The sequence below is a fragment of the Solanum stenotomum genome, chromosome 1, assembly GCF_019186545.1.
Source record: "Solanum stenotomum isolate F172 chromosome 1, ASM1918654v1, whole genome shotgun sequence".
NCBI classification, from domain to species: domain Eukaryota; kingdom Viridiplantae; phylum Streptophyta; class Magnoliopsida; order Solanales; family Solanaceae; genus Solanum; species Solanum stenotomum.
Genome location: NC_064282.1, coordinates 98,109,744 through 98,134,116, shown reverse-complemented (window position 1 = coordinate 98,134,116; position 24,373 = coordinate 98,109,744). Strand labels below are relative to the sequence as shown.

At 30.7% G+C, this 24,373-nt stretch overlaps 3 protein-coding genes across 3 annotated transcripts; 2 read left to right on the top strand and 1 right to left on the bottom strand.

The window, feature by feature from the left end:
* Positions 1 to 754: 754 nt before the first annotated feature.
* LOC125853417 (formate--tetrahydrofolate ligase) lies at positions 755 to 6,763 on the top strand. The gene is made up of 5 exons (XM_049533099.1): positions 755 to 1,190; positions 2,097 to 2,246; positions 2,999 to 4,174; positions 5,023 to 5,169; positions 6,228 to 6,763. Exons 1-5 carry the CDS (start codon positions 1,035 to 1,037, stop codon positions 6,501 to 6,503), a joined length of 1,905 nt encoding a protein of 634 aa, XP_049389056.1. The 5' UTR covers positions 755 to 1,034; the 3' UTR covers positions 6,504 to 6,763.
* Positions 6,764 to 11,111: 4,348 nt separating this feature from the next.
* Positions 11,112 to 14,622, top strand: LOC125853426 (lignin-forming anionic peroxidase-like). Its single transcript, XM_049533112.1, has 4 exons — positions 11,112 to 11,367; positions 11,906 to 12,094; positions 12,906 to 13,071; positions 13,989 to 14,622. The coding sequence occupies exons 1-4, from the start codon at positions 11,155 to 11,157 to the stop codon at positions 14,399 to 14,401; spliced, it is 981 nt and encodes a 326-aa protein (XP_049389069.1). The 5' UTR covers positions 11,112 to 11,154; the 3' UTR covers positions 14,402 to 14,622.
* Positions 14,623 to 15,950: 1,328 nt separating this feature from the next.
* Positions 15,951 to 18,824, bottom strand: LOC125853428 (lignin-forming anionic peroxidase-like). Its single transcript, XM_049533114.1, has 4 exons — positions 18,558 to 18,824; positions 17,908 to 18,096; positions 17,211 to 17,376; positions 15,951 to 16,557 (listed from the first exon to the last, which is right to left on the bottom strand). Exons 1-4 carry the CDS (start codon positions 18,762 to 18,764, stop codon positions 16,145 to 16,147), a joined length of 975 nt encoding a protein of 324 aa, XP_049389071.1. The 5' UTR covers positions 18,765 to 18,824; the 3' UTR covers positions 15,951 to 16,144.
* Between the last annotated feature and the right edge of the window lie 5,549 nt (positions 18,825 to 24,373).

Genomic DNA, 24,373 nt, shown 5'->3' with positions numbered 1-24,373 from the left:
GTGTTAAGTGTACATATACTCAAGTCTATGTGAGTGAAAAGATACCCTTGAAAACGTGTTCTGCAATGCATGAATTCAAATTTAACCAGGTCCTATACGTATCGAATAAGGTATCAACAGAATTTTTAAAAATTACACAAATAATACTACTCCCTCCGTCCTATTTTATATGTCATCCTTTTCTATAAATAATTGGTCCATAATACTTGTCATTTCATAAAATAAATGCATAAATTAACATATTGTTCCTTTTTTACCCTTGTGAGTTATTATCATTGAAAATATACATTTGACCAACTTAGAAAAGTTAAGTAAATGATTCATGTTTATTGGTTAAATTAATTAATCAAAATAAATTAATTTATATTCATTGATTGAAACCTTGAGTTTCAAAAAAATTAAATAAGGGTAGAAGGGTAAAGTTACGTCATTTATTAATGCAAGTGCAAAGTAAAAATGTGACACATAAAATGGGACGGATTAATTTAACCAATGAACATGAATCATTTATTTAACTTTTCTAAATTGATCAAATGTATATTTTCAAGTCTAATATCTCACGAGGGTAAAAAAGAAATAATATAATAATTTATGCATTGATAATATTATAGACCAATTATTTATAGAAAAGAATAATATATAAAATGGGACGGAGGGAGTACTAATTTCTCCCACACCCCCACGCTCACCCAACCCCCAATTGTCGGGCTAAAACTCAAATCTGCCACAAAAATCTATGTTGGATGGCACAAAGTTCAATGCATCACACATTAGATAAAATTCTTTTCAAGAAAGGCCTCAAAATTAGGATTATCTAAGCTAAAGCGTCAACATCTCTTCAACAAAGCCAACAACTCTTTTTGTTTTTTCTTTTTCTCACACACCCTTTGCCAATAATTAACTTTGGACTGTTTTTTTTCTTCATTTTGAACCATTTTCTGATCTAAAAATCCAATCTTGGAAACACCCATTGAAGGAAAAATCAAGATTTTGAAGTTTTTAGTAAAGGGGTAAAAAAGGGTGTAAAAGATATCATGGGAAAGACAACAAGGAAACTTGAAGTTGTATCTCCTGTTCCAGCAGATATAGATATTGCTAACTCTGTTCAACCTCTTCATATTTCTGAGATTGCTCAAGAACTCAATCTTAGCTCTCAGCATTATGATTTGTATGGAAAATATAAAGCCAAGGTAGTACCTTTTTAAATGTAGATTCATGTGTTAAAGATATGTTCGAGTTGGTTTCATATGGTCGCTTAACTAATAGTTATTATCTGGAAAAGTTACTTTCTTTGTTGAAGAAAATTGGAATCGAGATAAAATGTGTTTTGACTTGTACTCTGCTGTATTATTTTGGTTATCTATGTTGATTGGTGATTAGAAGAATAGATGTTTATTGGCAGTGGTAGAGTTAGGATTTTCGTTAAGGAGATTCAAAATATAAAGAACTAAACATGCAGAAGCCAACAAGATTCAACATATCTGTAGTATATATGCATAATTCTTTTTTGACTTTTTTACACTCTTATTTTTCCGATGGAGGGGTGTCAATGGACTCCCCCGAATAAGGGTAGCTCTGCCCCAGTGTATTATTATGCTATACTCTTCTGCTCTTAAGTGCTGATAATTTGTTAGATTTTGCGTGGTTTGCATAGAAGAGTAATGTGATTGAGATGCATAGATGTTGTTCCTTTTATGTTCTCAATAACAAAAGAAGTTTATTTCTTCTCAACCGGTATGTAGTCAATGACATGATAACTACTAGTCTTAGCCAATGTAAATATGAATAGTTTAGGAGCATTCATATGTTTTTTCTTGATTATTGTGGTGTCCGGGCCATCTTTGGGCACCTCGACTAATTTCAAGGCTAGGACAGATGGGAAGGATCATTCATATGTTGTAATACTACTTTTTGTTGATGAGTGATTATTACTCCTCAGGTACTTTGATTTTGCAGTTTTTCAAAATTGAGTTTCTTAAACTATAATGAAGTGTGATACTCATGAATGTGATGTGAAATCCGCTTTGTGTATATTAATAAATTGGCTTTTCTTTTATAGTTGGTGATCTGATATGTCGAATTTATTGTGATGCTAGGTGCTGTTATCCGTGCTTGATGAGATTGGAGGAAGTGAGGATGGGTATTATGTGGTGGTTGGAGGAATAACTCCAACCCCTCTTGGAGAAGGGAAGTCTACTACCACAGTTGGTCTTTGCCAGGCTTTGGGAGCTTTCCTTGATAAAAAGGTAACTTCGAATTCTCGATAGGATGTCCGTCTCACCTACTTAGAGAAAATGAAGAGTTATCTGTGTCTTAACTTTAAGCTAATATATGCTTGTAAACTAATATCTGCTGTCATTTGAGTTTATAAAGAAGGATAATAGATAAATGAAGAAATGTGGTAATATTACTTGGTTTTGATGGGCATCAGAGAGAAGTTGAAAAATACGTTGAGAAGTTGGATAGATAAAGACAAGAGTTTTTCAAATTAAAGGTCTCTGAATCAAGATTTAGATTCTGTCATTCGAGTCAGAGTCTTCATTGTCTTGTATTTTGATAGAATCTTGTTTACTAATCCAATTAAAGATGTACTTTTTGGCGATATTGGTACTACCTGGCCCTCTCTCCCCCATGGAATATAATGCGATTAGAAGAGAAATCTTGGACAGAGGAAATAATTGGTTATTTCTTTTTGCTGAATCGCTCGCATATATCGTCCTCTTTTGTCCTTAGTTTCTTAGAGACTGTAAAACCCCACCTAGATATTAAGTCTATCTTGTATACATTCAGGATTGTATTCTTAGCTAAAGTTAAACCAGTAACTTATAGCTGAGCAGCTGACCAAATGATGTCCATGCATTTGTTTATTTTATCATAACGCACAGTTATTGTTGTCATGTTATTTGATAAAAAGTCATCATCCATGTCAGCATTTGCCTCCTATATTTGCTGTCTATTTTTTTCTCTGACCAGTTTCCTTTCCACCTGGTGCTCTAAGGTTGTGACATGTGTCCGCCAACCATCACAAGGACCAACATTCGGAATCAAGGGTGGTGCTGCAGGAGGTGGTTACAGTCAAGTGATACCAATGGATGAGTTCAATCTTCACCTAACAGGAGATATTCATGCAATAACAGCAGCAAATAACCTTTTGGCTGCTGCGATTGATACACGAATCTTCCATGAATCTACGCAGTCTGACAAGGCTCTCTTTAACAGGTTATGCCCGCCAAATAAAGAAGGTAAACGGAAGTTCTGTGACATTATGTTTAGGCGTTTGAAGAAACTTGGTATTGATAAGACGGCCCCCGAAGACCTTACTCCTGAAGAGAGCAGTAGATTTGCTAGGCTAGATATAGATCCTGCTTCCGTCACATGGAGAAGAGTCATGGATGTCAACGATAGGTTTTTGAGAAAAATTACCATAGGTCAGGGCCCTGAAGAGAAGGGGATGGTGCGGGAGACAGCATTTGATATTTCAGTTGCTAGTGAAATAATGGCAGTTCTAGCCCTCACGACATCACTAGCTGATATGCGAGAGAGGCTGGGAAAAATGGTAGTCGGGAATAGCAAGGCTGGTGATCCAGTTACAGCTGATGATCTTGGGGTTGGAGGCGCTTTGACTGTTTTGATGAAAGATGCCATTAATCCTACTCTTATGCAGACTCTTGAGGGCACCCCTGTTCTTGTTCATGCCGGTCCGTTTGCAAATATTGCTCATGGAAATTCATCTATTGTTGCTGACAAGATTGCATTAAAGCTCGTAGGACCTGGTGGCTTTGTGGTCACAGAGGCTGGCTTTGGTTCTGATATTGGGACAGAGAAGTTTATGAACATCAAATGTCGATATAGTGGCTTGAAACCACAGTGCGCTGTTATTGTGGCCACAGTAAGAGCCCTTAAAATGCATGGTGGAGGACCTCAAGTCACAGCTGGAAGGCCTCTCGACAAAGCCTATGTAACTGAGAATCTCGGACTAGTGGAAGCTGGTTGTGTGAATCTGGCTAGGCATATTTCAAATACAAAAGCTTATGGCGTAAATGTTGTGGTTGCTGTCAATGCGTTCTCAACTGATACTGAAGCAGAACTAAATGCAGTTAAAAATGCTGCATTAGCTGCAGGAGCATTTGATTCTGTAATTTGTACTCATCATGCCCATGGTGGCAAAGGAGCGGTAAGTCTTCCATGTAGTATTGGACCTCCGTTGATTAATGCTCCTTTCTCTACCCTCCTGCACACACACAAAAATTAAAAAAACAAAAAAAATGGCTGAAAAGCTAAGTTGCACGGACTCTTCACTTTCGATGCTGCACCCGTGTCGAATTCTCCAAAAGTACACTACTTTTGAAGAATCTGACAAGCACCCGTTGGCATTTTTATAGAGTCCGAGCAACATAACTGAAAAGAATGTTTAATTCAAACCAGAATACATGCTAAAAACCTCAAAATATTCAGAGAAGAGAAGCCTTTATCCAAATTGACAATATACATTTCTGCAGAATACTTTGTTCGGGACTTACTAAATATCCTAACAAATCGATTATAGAGCCAATAACGTATGCATGATTGGCGGTCCATTGTTTTTGTTATAGCACAGCTTGAAGCTAATTTTGTTTGTCATAATGGTTGCACTAATTGTTTATTATCTCAGAATGAACAAAAAGAAGGTAAGTCAGAAGCTTTGTACTACATACTGGAACAACTTTGGAATTGGAACTAAGTACTATCGGTTCTTATCTAGCCACGCCTCATAGATCTTTGTGGTTATGGAGTGTAAATCAATTGAAAGTTTTATATTCGTTAGGGTCTAGTTTATTAGATTGAAGATTCTCGTACTTCGGCATGAGTTTATGTGATGTAATGAGGATATGACCGTTTGAGAATTTCTAAGTTGTTTCAATCCTCCATCCTTATTTGAACAATAACATGAAAAAACATGTAAATGTGTTCTGTTGACCGTTCTGCTACGGCATTTACTAGTTGCTAATCTGAAATACTGATAAGCTGGAATCGTTTATTCAGGTGGACCTCGGAATCGCAGTTCAGAAGGCCTGTGAGAATGCAACACAGTCACTAAAATTCCTGTACCCGCTGGATATAGGTATCAAAGATAAAATAGAGGCAATAGCAAAATCATATGGTGCCGATGGAGTAGAGTACTCTGAAGAGGTATATTGTTCTATTGCTCATACCTATTACTGCACTTTCTTTCTGATGTTTTTTTGTCTCTCTTTATTACGTAAACATTATTTTGAGCTGACGATCTATAGGAAACAACCTCTCTACCTTTTTAAGGTAGGGGCAAGGCCCGCCTATACACTACCCTTTCCATACCCCATTTGTGGGATTACACTGGGTATTTTGTTGTTGTTCTACGTACATACACAAATTCAAAAAAGCAATTTGCTGTTTGACATCTCTTATAGTTGCTACAGATGCGAGAGTTAAGTTTACATTTCGTAGATGCTTTGCTTTGTAAGGCCTGTTCTCTGTTACTTGTTCCTTGAGTTGGTAGGACTGAGTCGAGTTTATGAATCTAAGTAAAATCAAAGGTAAGAGTGGTGACCTTTTTTTCCCTGTAAGTATTAGATTAAGCGACAACAGAACATTGAAACTATCACTGATCGTCTGATCCATTTGAGATTTTTCCAGTGTTATCAAAAGCCAAAAGCGCAAGAAACTTCTAAGGTTTGTTGGGGATTTAAGCACAAAGTGCAAATACAACATAGGCTTTAATGAGAAAAGGTGCAAAATGGAAATACATATAAAGAAATTGAATGACAAATAAATGAATAAAGAAATTGAATTTTCTTTTACAATAAAGTAAATTATTAGTTGTTTCGTGTCACCTCTTCATAAGAGGGTCATTGACAAGGAAATTTATGCCTTAGAAGTTAGAACGATGACACTGAAGCGAACATTAAGTGAGGTGAAATGCTCAACACGTTTTGAGCCTCGCTTTAAGGCTTAAGCACACCTTTGACAACACTGGATTGTTCTGTAGTTTATAGTCTGATAGATAACTTTGATATTGTTGAAAGATATGTTGCGTGGGCTCTCCAAAGATGTTGTACCCGTATTGGATCCTCCAAAAATTCTCTACTTTTGAAAGATCCGACAGGCATGCCGCAACATTTTGGAAAAGTTCAAGCATTACAGGTTGAAAGCATAGTTACATACTTTTGGTCAATATTATTAACAAGGACTTTGATATCTTTTGCTATTAGGCTGAGAAACAGATTGAGATGTATACCAAACAAGGTTTTACAAATCTGCCAATTTGCATGGCGAAAACACAATATTCATTTTCACATGATGCCGGAAAGAAGGGCGCTCCTAGTGGATTCATCCTGCCCATCAGGGACGTTAGAGCAAGCATTGGCGCGGGATTCATTTATCCTCTTGTTGGAACAATGAGCACAATGCCTGGTTTGCCTACGAGGCCTTGTTTCTACGAGATTGACATTGACACGTCTACTGGAAAGGTAATCGGTCTTTCTTGAAAATTCAAAAAAGTGTGTTGTGGTTGTTTGCACTATGTTTTGGCAGAAGTGAAGAGTTTGTCAAGTTTTAGACTTCCTTCTCCTCTACAGTGCTCAGCAGTTAACGATACTTCCCCGAACCACTTATGTGTTTCTTATTGTTGTCGTAGAGTCAGTGTAAACACACTTGCAGTTCTACTGCTCGACGTTGATTGAATAAACATGAATTTGAGTGATCATGCTGAGTTGTTAGACTATTCGAGGTTCGTTTAAAAGGGCCTCTCTTTACCGTCGTTTTCGCGTATCGTACACAATTCTTGTGGTCTCTACTACATTTTTCTTAGATAAGTGATGTATGCTTAGTGTAGAGTATGCTGTGAATCTTGCACAAAGATTACAAATTTGTGTACAAAGAATAATTCTTGGAATAAGTAAATCATGTTTTGCAATGTTTGTGTCATTTCTGCCAAATGTGGTGTCATCCTATAAACTTTTGGCTATTTGAATCAACATCATGTCTTAAAGTAAGCCCAATGAAAAAAAGGGAAAATTATACAGAATAGCAACATTTAGCCTATATTAGGTACTATAGATACAGTTTAAGAAAAATATAATTCGCGGCTATAATTTTCCCACTTCTTGCTATTCGCTTGATTTGTATAAATTCGGAATTTGTATATTTGGTTCCTGATTGTATAAATTTAGAATTTTGTATATGCTTATCTTAGCTATTTGTATGTGGTTTATGAAAAATTCATAATAAATTATTCTGTTTGTATATTGGCAAGCGAAATATACAAATGAAGTTCTGAAAAATTCCTAAATATATAAATATAAGATTTGCATATACTTACCGTATTGGTATATTTGCAAGCGAAATATACAAACGAGCAAAAAAATACAAACTGCAGCCTCCATAGCAACAAAACTATAGCTATGAAGCGCAATTAACGAAACTATAGCTATAGAGTCTTTTTATGTCTACTATGTTTGCTATTTCTAAAATAAATTCATTAATTATTGTATATTCTTACTTTATTAAATCACTTAACAATGGTAGCTTTCATTGATTTGGATTAAACACTCGGGTGAGTACGTATTTACCCTTCAGCCCTTCTAAATTGTTTTTTTTCCTTCTCTCACAATTTCAAGAATTCATATTATTTAACTTCAAATTCTAAATTTAAACTTTTAACCAGTTTAATATTCTTGTCACTTTAACAATGTCATATCTGATAATGTAAAAAATTCTTACATTCTTAAACTCTACTCAAATAGATTTTGGTATAAAAATTATATTATTGCTACTTGTGCATCAAAGGCTAGCTTCGTTTATGTGTGGGGTTCGGGGAAGGGCTAGATTATATAATTTTGTACTTTTGCAAAAGATTGTTTTCACGACTTGAAGTTATGATCTTATGCTCGCATAACAATAACTATTATCGTTGCACCATTGTGTCACAAGTGTGTAGATTTATGCAGGGTCGAAGGAAAGGCCAAACCATATTGCATTATTGTATACAACTAATTTTGATTTTACAAAAAGATATGATGTAAACAATTTACTCTAATACAAATAATTATGACTGCTTTCACGGCTCGAATTCATAACCAATAAATTATAGGAAAATAATTTTATCGTTATTTCAAGAGTCCCGGTCAACATCAATATACGTGAAGTTTTTCTCTTTGTATATTATAATTTCCATCTTTTATTGAATATCAGCGTCAAATCTTTAATGAATTTGTTGTTATTTTCTTTTTCTTTGTTTTAAAAAGACATTTGAAATATCACTTATTTTTAGCCTAACAAATTAAAAATTCATTCAATTTTGTAGCCATACACGTGTACATGGCGGCATAAATTGTGGTTTAAAGTCAAATTATAACTCGAAACCTTAAATACATATTCGATAAGATTTGTAAACACAAAATATGAGAAAGAGTGCCAATTTTCTTGGTTCAATTTTTTTAAAACTATTATATTCATATTGAGTGAAATTTCACAATAAGGTCTACGAAGAATATATGGCTTGTATGCAGCCTTATCCCTGCCCTACGAAACTATTTTCAATAGACCCTCTACTTAAGTAAAATATATTAAATCTATAAGGAAACAAAATACATTAATGAAGAAACTGTATAAAAAAAGAGAGAAAGAAATAATAACCACACAAATAATACGATAATCGAAAAAAAAAAACTATAAATAGTAAAATAGAAATATAAGATGGTAAAAGAAATACTAATAATAGTAAGGATAAAATTTTTTTAGACAAAATTACGAAATAAAGACAGCTATCATGCAAAAAATAAGTAGGTGGCCTCTCTTAAATATATTTATTATTAGTAGTACGTGTTTTTTTGATTGTGATTTCATGATGTATATTTTTGAACTAATTCACTATTAGGTCAAAGAAGTAAACTTCGAGTAAACATAAGTCACTTAATAAAAAAAAAATTCGGTGTCAGTTCGATAAAATTTAATAATTTTGATTTAAATTTTATATTTTTCGTAATAATATGCACAAATCGTAAATTTAGTACTCGATTACTCCAAGGACTTATAGAATTCGTAACTCATAAATTATAAATTTAAATCCACATCAATGTTATTAACATACTAGTAAAATCAAATATATATTTAGTGGTGACAAATAGACGGGTCATATCAGATATAGACAGGTCAGATCGAATGTATTTATCTTGTCTTAATCATATTGTTTATTCAAGCTTAATTTGACTACGTTCACTTATAGTAATCACTAATCACGCATAATTAATGAGATATAGTAATTAAATCAAAACAATTTAGTTGTCTAAATCACACAATTAAGCTAAGTACAAAATGTTTTTATAATTTATATGTTGAAATTTAAAAAAATAATGTCATTCCATAAGTCCACCGACAATGTGTAATTAATTTACAAAAACACCACATGGCGCGGAATTTAGGGGCGGAGCTAAAAGCCTACGTGTGAGTTCGATTGAACTTAGTAGCTTTGGTTCAAATTTTAGATTATTAATAGACTCCCTTAATATGTATAAAAATTAAGAACTCATAAAGTTCAAATCATGACTCCAAATTTATGATGCGGTAAGTAGCCCTCCATTCTTAATAAGAGATTTGAAGTTCGAACTCTGTGAGCAGAGTCTCCTTTTGTACAAAGAGTTTTACCTTCTAAAGTGAATCAAGATATATATATTAGTCAAGTTCTAAAGCATGCACGTATCAGACACCAGATGCATGCACTTCCAAAGTTCGTATCGGACACGAAATCGTTTTACCCTTCAAAACATAATTTTTCAGTGCGAAATAAGATTAGTCAGACCTATAAATAAATATTAAATATCAATTGTGCAAGGAAAAAAAATCAGCGCGAATCAAAATAATTAATCAGGCTTCAAAGGTACCAAACATCATATACCTATCCTATAAAGGGGAGATTTTCTTGCACAAATTAGGATTAATTGGACCTTAAAGCACATATTGAATGGAAAGACATCGAATTCTTCCAACACGTATAAAGATTAACTAGTGCCACAAAATAAATACTGAATACCGAATGAAAAATTAAAATAACATATACCATTGTATGTTAATTTTGTTTTGTTTTGAAGACACATCACTTTATGTCAAGAATTTATTCCATACATTACTTATAATAAAATCTTTTCCCTACTTAACCAATTTTTTGTCTCTGCAATAACAATCACAAATTAAATTATTTAATTTATATCCTTTTGGACTAGTACTCATATCCACATGGTTCTAAATTATCACTTTGCTTTCTTTAGAAATAGTGACATGGCGGCTAATTGGAGGTATGTACATTTTCTTATCTAATTTTTCTCACATTAATAGCTATAACATTTAATGTGTTTTGAATTTCTTTCGATCTTCGTTATTCATTTTGAAGTCTGACTAATTTTTATTCTTATTTCTTACTTATATTAGGACTTAAATTTGAGATCTCTGTTTTATTTTTTTGATAATTGTATGAGTCAATACTTACATGCACCTTGTCTAATTTTATAGGACTTCTATTACCTCCCACAAACACATGTACTGAATAATTCTATCTATGAGCGGAGCTAGAGTGTCGATTGGGGGTTAATTCCGTTGAACTCAGTAACTTTTAGTTCAATTAATTTTTTATCTTTCTTTAAAATTTCATATAATTAATATGTATTAATTTAGAATTTAATAACTTTTAAAAAAATATTATTATTCAAAACTCATAAGCTTCAAATCTTGGCTTCGTCTCTGTTATAACTATGTCCATCAAGACTTAGATGGATGGGGAATCACCTAGTATTTTTACCTCCATTGGAATTTGAACACGAAATCGTTAATTAAGGATTCAAAAATATGTACCACTTAAGGACAAAACTTGAGAGAAAGCTATATATATTGCGATATTTACTTAATATAAATAGATAAATACCAATAAACTATCTTTTCCAAAATATATTTTAAACCCATATATTTAAAATTCTGAATTCGCCCTCTTAATACTATTCAACCACAAACATTATTGGTGATCATGACATACCTAGTCAAGTGAATTTCTACTTCACTTCTAAATTCTCTATAAATAGCAACTTCTTCTTAAGTATTCTAAAACATGAAAAACAAGAATTAATAAAAAAAATATTTCAATTATTAATCATGTCTTTTTTGAGATTTATAATAGCAATTTTCTTCTTGGTTTCAATTATTGGAGTATCAAATGCTCATTATAAATTAAGTCCTACATTTTATGATTGCACTTGCCCAAATGTTATAGACATTGTACGTGATGTTATGGAGCAAATTCAACGTAGAGATGTTCGAGCCGGGGCGAAAATTATTCGTCTTCATTTCCATGATTGCTTCGTTAACGTACGTTAATTTCATTAAAAAAACATGAATTTCCAAAAAATTTAGTAGTTTTTCTCTTTAACCTATAGTTTCATGCATGTTTATGTGTCTTGACACATTAAGTGTTATGTATACTGATAGCCTAAATATTTTTATATTAGCATTATAGTTTAACATATAATCATAGATTATATATATTATTAGTCACCGTTTTAACTAAGGATTTAAATTACATGTACTAATAGTTATATTGTTCGGGCTCTTCAAAAATAATGTTGTATTCGAGTTGGATCCTAAAAAAAATACACTATTTTGGAGGATCCGACACGGACCCAATAACATTTTTAAAAAGTCCGAGCAACACAGACAAATATAGTAGTATATATAAATTTAAGTTTTGCACACTGATAAGATAGATAGACAGCATCTACGTTATAATAGAGTTTAACCTGTAATTAAGTATTTTTTATAGCGACTTATTTATTAATATTTTTTACATCCTCAATATATCGTAACTAAAATAGATAATTAAATTAATGGTATTATAATTTTGGTATAGGGTTGTGATGGATCAATTTTGCTAGATAATGCAACTGGAATTGTAAGTGAAAAAGATGCAAATCCAAATGTTGGTGCTGGAGGATTTGATATTGTTGATGAAATTAAAACTGCATTGGAAAATGAGTGCCCTGGCGTTGTTTCTTGTGCTGATATTTTAGCCCTTGCATCTGAAATTGGAGTTGTCTTGGTAAGTATAAAATTCCATCGTAACATTTTACTTTTGCATTTCTTTCAAATGATTCTGATAAAAATAATTTTCTTGAGTTGAAAATCAGTCGAAAATAATTTTTTACTTCAAAAAGGTAGAGGTTATAAGGTCTGTATAATCATTTGTGAGACTATACAGTGTATAATGTTGTCGGTAAGTCCCAATATGTTATGTTCCCCAATTCGTTTTGTTCGTCGTTTAGTGTTTGGTATCTATTTTAATATCCAGATTAACTCGAGTAAAATTTATAACTAAGCCATTTTTTTTTAACTTTTATGATTAAAAACAGCAGCAACTGTCATGGAGTTTCACATGTTGAATTTGAAACTCTATGAAAACGACTATTATTCAAAAACATGATTGATTAAAGTGGCAAGTGTACACTATTTTCATGACTAATCTAAATTTGTGTCACTTAAGGTCCATTAAAAAAAGAAAACACTTCCTACATTAAATTCCTTCTTCCAATTCTGTGTAATTCAGTGTCGTAGTCAGAGTTTTAATTAAGAGGTGTCAGAATATAAAGAAGTTTAATTACGTAAAAGTCAAAGAGTGTCATACATAAAAAAATACTTTTATCTACACAGTATAATTTTCCAACAAAGGGGTGTCGATCAACACCACTCAAGTGATGTAGCTCCGCCGCTGGTGTGATCTATAAGTCATGAATTCAAATGGAAAAATTAATCATCTATGTCAGCGTCAGAATAAACTGTCTACATTATATTCCTTTTTCTAATTCTATCTGAATACGAGATGCTTTGTCTATCGAACTTTTTTTTTAATTCAGGCTGGAGGTCCATCATGGCAAGTTCCTTTAGGGAGAAGAGACAGCTTAACAGCAAACAAAAGTGGAGCTAATAGTGATATCCCAAGTCCCACTGAAACCCTTGCTGTTATGATACCACAATTCACTAGAAAGGGAATGGATTTAACTGATCTTGTTGCTCTATCAGGTAATCGATTCGATTAATTTAGATTCGTATAAGTTTTTTTTTTACTATGTATGAGGGATTTTAGCGCTTTCTGTTAAGAGAATTACAACTTTAGAGTCTGAATTCGAAATATTTGATTAAAGAACATACATGAGGACCTTAGCTTTGTCATTCCATCACACCCCTTCAATAGTAAAATTTCATGTATTTTAATGTTTTCCCGTTAAAAAAGAATAACATCTTTCTATATTTATTAGTAACAACAATTTAACTTCAAACTTCTCATTTTACCCTTAACAAAATGATTTATCATCTCACAAATATAAACCTATAATTTGTTTTAGCCTACAAGTTTTAAAAAAAATTGTTTCATTCTAAAATTTCACATCCAGCCAAATACCTTCACGTAAATCAAAACGGAAGGAGTACCATTTACCCTAACTTACCCATCAATGTTTATATGATACTCCCTCTGTCTCATTTTATATGAGGTGGTTTGACTCTGCACGGAGTTTAAGAAATAAATGAAGACTTTTAAAACTTGTGGTCTAAAATGAATGATAGAAATTTGTGTGGCTGTAAATCATTTCATTAAGGGTAAAATAAATATTTTATAATTAAATTGTTACTTAATATAGAAATGTGTAATTCTTTTTGGAACTAATTAAAAAGAAAAGTAAGTCACATAAATTGGGACAGAGGGAGTATATAAATACTTTCAATTTGAAGGAGTTGCTTTTCGTGTTATCTATAAGTCACTAGTTCGAACTGTGTAAGTAGTCAATAGATTGTCTACATCACACCTCTTAAGGTGCGATCCTCTTCCAGTCCATGTTAACACAAAGTGCTTTGTGCATTAAATTGTCCTCTGATTTTTTTATATATATTGATTACGAGTGATCTGATTGTATAAATATATATTTTTTTTTATTGTGTAGGGGCACATACATTTGGAAGAGCAAGATGTAGAACATTCAATCAAAGACTTTTCAACTTTAGTGGAAGTGGTAGACCTGACCCTACTATAGACCCTAATTATTTAAAAACATTACAAAGACTTTGTCCACGAGGTGGAAATGGTGGTACTTTTGCTAATCTTGATAAATCAACTCCTGATGAATTTGATAATTATTATTTTACAAATCTTAAAAATCATCAAGGATTACTTCAAACTGATCAAGAATTGTTTTCTACATCTGGATCTAGTACAATTGCAATTGTGACTAATTATGCAAATAATCAACACAAGTTCTTTGATGATTTTGTATGTTCAATGATTAAATTGGGAAATATTAGTCCATTAACAGGTACTAATGGAGAGATTAGGAAGGATTGCAAGAGGATTAATTAATGAAATCCTATTTAATTTATGTATGTATGTTTGTTATTTGCTTTTTATGTAAATGTAATGTGTAATGAAACTCCTGTAAAGATAGGAGTAAAGTTTGCGTACGTTTTATTCTGGATATGTTGTTATTTGTTGTAATGTGTGGTGAAATAGCAATGTTCCTAAATAAGACAATGTTATTGCTAAAATAACAATTCCAATAAGGATTTTTACCATCTATTCATTTTGGAGTACTTCAAGTTATTCTTGTTTTTTTATTTTTTCAAACTCAATTGTATCGTCGAACTATGAGAAAAAACTCATCTATGTCATATGTAAAAGTTTGGTTCATCCATGTCATTTTCATTTGAGAAAAGGCTTATCCATGCATGAATTAACTTCTTTTTTTTAAACGAAAAATGACGTAGATGAGCCAAACTTTTAATGGATGACATAGATGAGCCTTTTCTCAAAATTTTATGACATATTTGAGCCTTTATCCTTAAATTTAGAATAAACAATAAGATTGAAATGATATAACGATAATGCATCCACATATATTACATGTGTTTAGAGGCAAATAATGAGGAAATAAGATAAGACCAAGTACACAGTACGATTTGTATTGCTCATTGTACCACTCTTTATAATCATGATCGTTCTTCTATGACTCTTCTATATAACAAAAAAATATATGTCAAATCTTTCAATTTTATTTTTTTTAAATTCCACATTGGTACAATAATATGTTTAAAGAATTAGATTAGGATAATACCTTATTTAGTAGTCCTTCATGTGGTGACTTATTTTGACATAGTCAACTAAATCATGTATTTGTAATTTGCTCAATTAGTGTTCATTTAATGCATTTGACAACTAGTCATAATTCATAAAATTGACCAATTTGTGAAAATGTTTTCATCACATATATGATTATAATTGATGTTTAATTAATTATTTACTAATATACATATTGATTTTTTAATATTCTAATATTAAATACACTACTAGAAAAACACGAATTTTCGATGGAATTTATTTACAAAGTTACTTGTTGAAAATATTAAATTTTTACGGCATTCCAATAGAATGTTTGTCGAAAATTTATGTGTTTTTAGTAGTAATAAAAATCATTTGCACTGCCAGTGTTATAGTAAAGTACGTATGGCTTATTTATATCTAAATAGAATTAATTGAAAATATTCAAAAAAACAATCGAGGGTTGATGTGAGATGAAAGTTCCTTCATTCTGATTAAGAGATTTCAGATTTGAATTGAGCTTTTGGAATGAAAAAAATCAGATAGGGAGTCATTCACCCTTTAATAAGACTTAATTATTAGGTGAGAATCCAAAATGATTAATTAAGACCTTGAAATGAGTATCAAACACTTAATGAGGAAACAAAAAAAAATCAAGAAATTAATTAAAGGAGAGTTTTGAAAATGACCTTTGAATCTTGTCATATTTAACATGTTTTGAAATTTAAAAGTTGCTAAATAGTAAGTGACGTTTTTTTTTAAACAACCTAAAATGAAAAGTAAGATACATGAATTGAATTAAAACAGATTGAAGTAAATGATAAAACTTGGTATTGCTTTTTAGCATACCATTCTTATTTATTTAGGATTGCTATTTTAGCACATATTACATTTAAACAAAAGCAAAATTACACTTGATCAAGACATTATAGTATCTCTCTTTTGGTACATAAACACAAACACAATTTATCATGCATATATTATAACTTATAAACCACTCCTAATTAACTAATTAACCCTCTTACAATCAGTCCTAATCTCTCCATTAGTACCCGTTAACGCACCGATATTTCCCAATTTAATCATCGAGCTAGCAAAATCATCGAAAAATTGAGTCTGACTACTTGCGTAACGATTCACTATCTCAATTGTATCGGATCCCGATGTCGAAAATAATTCTTGATCTGTTTGAAGTAGACCTTCTTGATTTTGAAGATTTATGTAATAGTCATTATCAAAATTATCTGGAGTTGTTTTATCAAGATTTTCAAAAGTATTCCCATCGTTTCCTTGTGGACAAGTTCCTTGTAGTGTTGGTAAATAAGTTGAGTTTATTGTTGGATCAGGGCTACCACTTCCATTAAAGTTGAAAAGTCTTTGTTGAAATGTCCTACATCTTGCTCTTCCAAATGTATGTGCACCTAAACAATAATAATATTTATACGATTAGATCATCTGAAAGATGTTAACTAACATTATAACAGATAACTTAAAAATAATGATATAGTTGATAGTATAAATATTCTTTACACTGTTAATGTCAATTTAATTCCTTTGACAATCTAGAAGTCAAAGTAATAGTCATCTGAATTAAATTGACTAATTTTATACAGTCTGTCAACCTATATATTATCAACATGTAATACATGAAATTCTATTACCAACGATTTATGGTGAAATGATAAAAAATGGTTTCGCTCTTATTCAAAGGTCTCAAGTTCTAAATCTGGAACGTACTTTTCGACTCCGTCTTTGAAAAATAATTAACCAGTGAAATTTCATATTTTGTCACAAGTGAAACTTCATGATATTACAATGACTATTTCTTAATTACATGATTGAAAAAATGACCATTTGTGAATTTTACCCATGTAATTCTCTTTGGCGAAAAGCGTGCCTATAGAGAAGGGGTGTGGTGGAATAGTAAAAAATTTCACGTCTCATAATCAGAGACCTCGAGATTAAATCCTTGAATAATTATAATCTTTTTTTATGAGAAAATGCTAAAAGTCTTTATACATGATAATATTTTTTTTAAATATGTGAATTTAAATTAATCGAGCCGATCAATTACCTGATAGAGCAACAAGATCAGTTATATCCATTCCCTTGTTGGTGAATTGTGGTCTCATAACATCAAGGCTTTCAACTGGGCTTGGGATATCACTATCAACTCCAGTTCTATTTGCTGTTAAGCTGTCTCTTCTCCCTAAAAGAACTTGCCACGTTGGACCTCCAACCTGAAAAATATAGAAAATTAAACTAATTACACAAATACAGGTTTGAACTAAAGTTAATGAGTTCGGTCAAATCTATAATTCGTATTCTGGTTATGTTTCTGTTAATGATAGTGGTAGGTTGAATAAGATTTCTCCGCCCTTAATCAGATATATTTCGAGTTTCAACTCTGAAATGAAAAGAATTTCTAGAGGAGATCGTTTAGCACTTTCATCGTAAACAACATCTCTACCTCACAAGGTAGGGAATGAGATTCGTGTTCACTCTATCAGTCTCTCCAGACTACTTCTGGAATCATACTGGATATGTTGTTGTTATTGTAGTACTATATCCACTTTAATGGTTTTACACAGAGGCAGAGGCAGATCCAGAATTATTAATTTATTAATTCTTGACCATGATTTTTCTTTGCTTATTAAATTCTGAATAGATTAGGATTTAAATGTGCGAACTCTTCAAATTCAAGTTAATCAAAATATTAAATTGAATACCGAACACCAGATAATATTTTTTTTTGAGATTCGTGGACTTACCAAGGCAACTCCAATTTCAGATGCAAGAGCTAAAATATCAGCACAAGAAACAACACCGGGGCACACATTTTCCAATGCAGTTTTAATATCATCCACAATTTCAAATCCTCCAGCACCAACATTTGCAGCTGCATCTTTTTCACTTATAATCCCAGTTGCATTATCTAGCAAAATAGATCCATCACAACCCTGTAAAAAATAAAATAAATATTATCAGTGTAGTTTAACCTATGATAATATATCAATTATTATTTTTATCAAGTTATTATGAATTGATATATCGTCATAAATGACCTGATTATACAAATATTCATAAAAAGAAAATATAAAAATTGTACACCGATAAGGTAAATTTTTTTTTTGTCGTTATCAGGTTAGACTTGCATGATATAATAATAAGTAACTCTACATATCACGCTTAATATGATAATCTAGAAAATAGAGTAATAACCATATATAACTTAGGAAACTTATATGGATAGTGTAACTATATATAGTGTATATAACTTAAATCTTTAATTAAAAAATAAAAGGGTGACCAATCTACTATTTTTATGCAAATGTTAAACTACTCTATGTACTATATATAGTGTATACTAACTTATAATAATAAATTGACACACATAAACATGCATAAAAAAATCACGTACATTAACGAAGCAATCGTGAAAATGAAGGCGAATAATTTTGGCACCAGCACGAACATCAGTACGTTGAGTTTGTTCCATGACACCACGTACAATTTCAGTAACATTAGGGCAAGTAGTAGCATAAAATGTAGCACTTAATTGAGCATTCGATGCTACGAAAATTGAAATCAAGAAGAAAATTGGAACAATAAATCTCAAAAAAGACATTATTGATGAGTGATGACAACTTTTTTTTTTCTTTTTCTTTCAAGAATACTCAAGAAATTAAGTTGTTATATTTTAGCTATTCATTTTGGTTGCTATTTATAGAACATAGACATATAGTAATATCATTATCAATGTAATAATTATATAAAAAAAATAATAGGGAGACAAAGGCAAATATTAGCCGCCTATATGACTATTCTAAGAAAATGAGTGAAGAAAATTATTGATTAGATTATTTTATTTTATTTTTGTCAAGTTAGTTATGAAATTTCAATTTTTGCATTTAATTAAAATCTATAAAATTAGGCCATATATAGAAGACTAGTCTAATTAAAGAATTTAATTGGCACCAACTTGTGATTGTATAGTCCAAACACTTGTGAAGTCATGAAAAGATTTCATTAATTATGTAAAATAATAGAGATTGGAATAAATTCTTGATTTGATTTAGAGGGATATGTTTTTTTGAAAAAAATAATCCATGGATACATTAAAAATAAAATTTAGCCAAGACTCTAACACGAGTAACACGGGCACATAAAATTCTGTTCTAATCAACAATGAAGGACAACCTTATAAGGTTAAAATAGCACAAGGTATAACATGAAGCAAGTAAAATTTCTTACTATAGGCATATAGTAAACTAGAAGACAAAATCGTAATTTAGTGAAAAAGAGTGTTGAAAAATGAACTGGCGACTCATTAGCGTGGCTTGATTGATGATAATTATAATCATTACCATAATAGTCAAAATGTAGACTTATTTATGATTGGAGAAATAATGTACATATAATATAAATTAAATTATGTCACATAAAATAGTAAAGTTCATAAAGTTATATATATGTAGTCAATATAAGGAATTTTTACATCATCAAACATATTTATTTATCTGTTATTGAAATGTTGAGTGATGTATTCGCAATCGAAACATGATGTATCAGGACGTTGAAGGATGTATTCGAAACCGGGACGTGATGTATCAGGATGTATCCGAATTTCGTCAAATTTAAGGGATTTTTCTAATTTGAAAAAGAATAGGGATAAAATGTAATTAATTCTAATTAACATTATGGGATTTATGTAAAATCTATTGAAAAATAAGTTATATGTAAAGTGTAAGGATATTGGTGTGTGAGGCCTTCTGGAAAAAAAAAGTGTGGTTTTGAAAGAAAAAAAACCCGAATAATGTCACATAATATAAATAATATTTTTAAATTGTCTTAGCTCAACAAGTGATATCAAAGCTAATAATTTAACGAATTATTATGAATGGAGAAATGATACCATAGAGCTCGACTTACTGTCTTTACTTTAACTTGTTGTGTGTGAATTATGAAGAAGTTATCATGATATTCCTTGTATTATAATGTTGTAGGTGAATCGACATATAAGTTACATGCATATATATCGAGTGAAGCCTTTTGAAAAATAAAAATTTGTGCAAATTCAATCCAAAAAATAACAAATATCACATGATATTAAAAGTATTTTTATTTTAGCCTAACAGGTGGTATCAAAATCAATAATTTGATGAGTCGAGTGTATTGAAGATGGCACAATGATATCATGGAGATCGACTTACTGTCTTTGCCTGTCTACGAGCCAGTCTACTATCATATTTTGTGTGAACTATGATGATGTCATAACTCATAATGATATAATTTATTGTATCAGATTGTATCTTGGTGTAACGAAATATAAGTTACATAATGTAATAATACTGGTGCATGTGACGCCTTTCGAATTTTTTTTTATGTAGATTTATTCTAAAACGAGCAAATATCAAACAAGGGTAAAAAGTACTTTTAGACTGTTTTAGCCTAACATGTGATATCAAAGTTAATAATCTAACGAATCAAATATAAAGATAGTGAAGTAACACCATAAAACTCGATGTACTATCTTTGCTTGTCTACGAGCCAGTCTACTACCTTACAAATTTCTCTTAATATTCCTTTTAGATCTGCAATGTTTATTTGCATGCATGTGATGCTGCAGTATTATTCCTCTATTTTCTATTTTTTGTCGATAACCTCAGACCAGTCAATTAAATATTGATTAATATATAATCGATGAATACTACTTGAAAACGATTAGTACCATTAAAAAAAAGAGTACAATAATTGTTACCAAAATAGTATCAAATTCTCGTAAATTTGTGAACACAAGCAATAGAATTAAAATGCATAATTTAATTAATTGCATACTTAACTATGCTTCATCAAATATTATAGGAATTAAAAATAGAATTTATTAATAATCGAGGGACAAAAAATGCTATTCAACCATTTCTAATTTAACTTTATATGACTTTGATGTGAAAAAGTCGAACTTCGATATTGATCAAAACAATATGATTTTGAATTTTTACAATAATGTCAATTTATATATTTGGACTTTATGTTTACTCCAAATTTACTTGTCTCACCTAATTATGAATTGATTGAATAATAGTATACATATAATTATTAAGAATCACTATCACAGAAATAGTAGAAGTATTTAAGAAATTTGCCAGCTATACTGATTTTCAATAAAAATTTTATCTTTATTTTTATTGAAAAAGTCAAAATGCATGTGTCTATACAATTGACAAATTTGAATAATTAAGTGAGAATTGTCAAATTTGCCACTCAAAAACAAAGAAGAAGTGAACAATATCATTACATTACTACAAATCAGTCAATTTTTGATGAATATATTTTCATTAAATTCGTCAAAAAAATAATATTTATGAAAAAAGATCTTGGAAAAATCATTCGTCGAATATGTTTCGAACAATTTTTCCATTATAAATTTCATTTTTTTGATGAATTTAATTTCTGACAGACAGATCGTTGAAAATTGAATTATTTCTAGTAGTGTCACTTCCTCTAGTACACACATGCTACTTCATTTTTGATGGAAATAATACATTTATTTGGGAAAAGTACTATCTGCTATAAGACTTGTACATTACTCATTTGGAAATTAACTCTTACATGGTTAAAATAAGGATAAGTTCATGACACGTCATAGGCGGATCTACGATATTGAAGTTTATAGATCTAGAGTAGTAATTTATGAATTTTGAAGTTTATTATATGTATATATTCGGTATATTTCTTGACAAATATACAAGGTTTAAAACCCATATTTACCGGTTTGATCTTTAATATTTTCAACACTGAATTCATTGCACTTTTAAAGTTATGAGTTCAAATACGATATTTGTTGAAATTTTGATGAATTCTCACACAAATATATATTTATGTTTCACGTTGAAAATGCTGAATTTAAATATAATCTTTCATGTGTTGAAGAAATCATTTCGTATATTTATCTAAAGCAATTAAAAAATACAAATTGAAACAGATGAAATCAAAGGGCATTACTTGAATACTACTTCAACTACATGTGAAGAAATAATCAAAAGAATAATTTATTAGAATCATTAACTATATATAGACTTAGAATACATGAATTATTCTTGGTTTTGATCTCCAAATTAAGTTTTCCTAAATGACATATATTTAAAAAATAATAATTACAACTTGATATATTATAACTAATCATTAATTATGGATTTTTTCCTATGAATACGTATCTTTTTGTGTGTGAATAAAACGAAGTCTTAATATTTCTTAAAATTTTATCTGCATGGCTGACTTTATGGTATATTAATAATTAGAACTCCATAGAATATTCTTATACTAATAAAGTCACTTGACTGCAGTATTAATAGACTTATTTGTATTTTGAAATCTTCCAAATTTTAACAAGAGCATTTTTTTGTATTTTTGTCAAAAATATTTTTTCAATTTTTTTTATGTTTGATTGATCATAATGTTTTGAAAAGTATTTTTTAAGTTTCTTAAAATATGATTTTTATAATGAAAGTAGGAAAAACAAGTTTCATTAGTGAGATTCCAAGCTTATTGTATCTTTCTCAAGCCCCACTTCTTGACCATCCAAACACCTTCGAACCCCACTCTTCACATCAGTGGCGGAGTAAGAAATTTTACTAAGAGATATCAAAATATAAAAAAAGTTGATACACGTAAAAGAAATGAGAATCAACACATAGTATATATATACATAAAACTAAAATTTTAACCTAAAACAACGAAATTTCCGATGAATGCGTATCATCCCTTTAGTATAAGGTGGATCCGCCACTTCCCCACCCCATGTCACACATATAATGTGTGGGATAATATTTTTCTGCTTAATTGCCAAATACTAGAAAATAACTAAGAAATTAATTTGAATAAAACAATTTCTTAGGAAAATAAATTACATTGTGCAAGTTATAATATTATAAGACACAAAGTGGGTGATAAGTTTATATTATATTATATGAAAGCGATAAGGTATCATCGAACTGAACTGCTGCTTAATTTTAAAGTGGATGATAAGTAACAATATTCGTGTCAAGCCTACCATCTCTTCTTACCAAAGACTTTTCATCTCATGTCCGAAAGTAGTGTAATATAAGTGGGATCATTTGTACTTTTGCTCATATTTTGTGTTAGTCTTTAATTTTTATCCCTCATAACAAAGTTTCTTTCACAGTGTATAAGTTTATATTTCCGCAATATAATATTCCATAAGTTATGTTCAGGCGGGACTTCAGCTTCTAAAAAACTAGTAGGCACAAGTTCAACTACTATAGTACAAAAATTAAAAACTAGCCCGTTTTAAAGAACAAAGTGTATATGATATAAGCGACCTTACTTCAAAGCCGCATGACTTAGTAGAAATAACGCACATTAGCCACTTTTTGGCCCGATTCTTGAAAATAAGTTCTAGAGTATCAAATTTCACAAGTGAAACTCGAAGAAAATATCCTAGAGTTTTGTAAAATTTCAAACTCCACGACAATGACTATTTTTCTATTTTGGTGTCGGGGTGGGGGTGGGGGTGGCTATTTGTGTAATTCTCCCTAGGACTTATGATATACAAATTTTGGGCTAGGATGTAATGGGCTCAATAAGACTGGGCTTATAATCGAATATATTGAGGTCTGAATATATTAGATATAATGGGCCTTGTATACATTCTTCATGTTTCTATGGGAAAATGGGCCGTTAATCGTTTTGGGGGAATCTTCTCAAATAGCCACAATAATAAATTTAATTATGTTTTATAGCTATAGTTTACATATTTACGGATTGTAGTTATTGTTTAAGCTTCCCCGTTTGTCTAATTCGCGGGTGGATTTGTATAATTTGCGAGTACGTTTGTATAATTGAGCTATTTTTGTAAAAAATTGAAATAACGAATTTATACAAACACAAACATCTGAATTTTAAATAATTATACTAATTATATTATACAAAATTACATTATACAAATGTTATACAAATTATATTATACAAATTCTGAATTATACAAACTCGAAACCCCAACCCACGTAATTATCACTGAATGTTGGTCGCGAATGATAATTAACTAAAACTATATCTATGATGACTAATTAACTAGTATACGTTTGCTTAACCATGTAATTTTCCTAATTGTTTTCCTCTTGTAAGTTCTAGTCTTATCAATCGTCTTCCATATATTATCAAAAAAAATTTCAACGTGTTTATCGTAAAATTAAAGTCAATGTTTTGGTACGAAAA

Bases quoted from the DNA above. Each gene is read 5' to 3' on its own strand.
- LOC125853426 (XM_049533112.1), top strand. From the start codon at position 11,155: ATGTCTTTTTTGAGATTTATAATAGCAATTTTCTTCTTGGTTTCAATT. The intron at 11,368-11,905 runs GTACGTTAATTT...ATTTTGGTATAG, and splicing joins TCCATGATTGCTTCGTTAAC to GGTTGTGATGGATCAATTTT. The intron at 13,072-13,988 runs GTAATCGATTCG...TTTATTGTGTAG, and splicing joins TGATCTTGTTGCTCTATCAG to GGGCACATACATTTGGAAGA.
- LOC125853417 (XM_049533099.1), top strand. From the start codon at position 1,035: ATGGGAAAGACAACAAGGAAACTTGAAGTTGTATCTCCTGTTCCAGCA. The intron at 1,191-2,096 runs GTAGTACCTTTT...TTGTGATGCTAG, and splicing joins ATGGAAAATATAAAGCCAAG to GTGCTGTTATCCGTGCTTGA. The intron at 5,170-6,227 runs GTATATTGTTCT...TTTTGCTATTAG, and splicing joins GAGTAGAGTACTCTGAAGAG to GCTGAGAAACAGATTGAGAT.
- LOC125853428 (XM_049533114.1), bottom strand. From the start codon at position 18,764: ATGTCTTTTTTGAGATTTATTGTTCCAATTTTCTTCTTGATTTCAATT. The intron at 17,377-17,907 runs GTAAGTCCACGA...TATATTTTTCAG, and splicing joins CTGAAATTGGAGTTGCCTTG to GTTGGAGGTCCAACGTGGCA. The intron at 16,558-17,210 runs GTAATTGATCGG...ATTATTGTTTAG, and splicing joins TGATCTTGTTGCTCTATCAG to GTGCACATACATTTGGAAGA.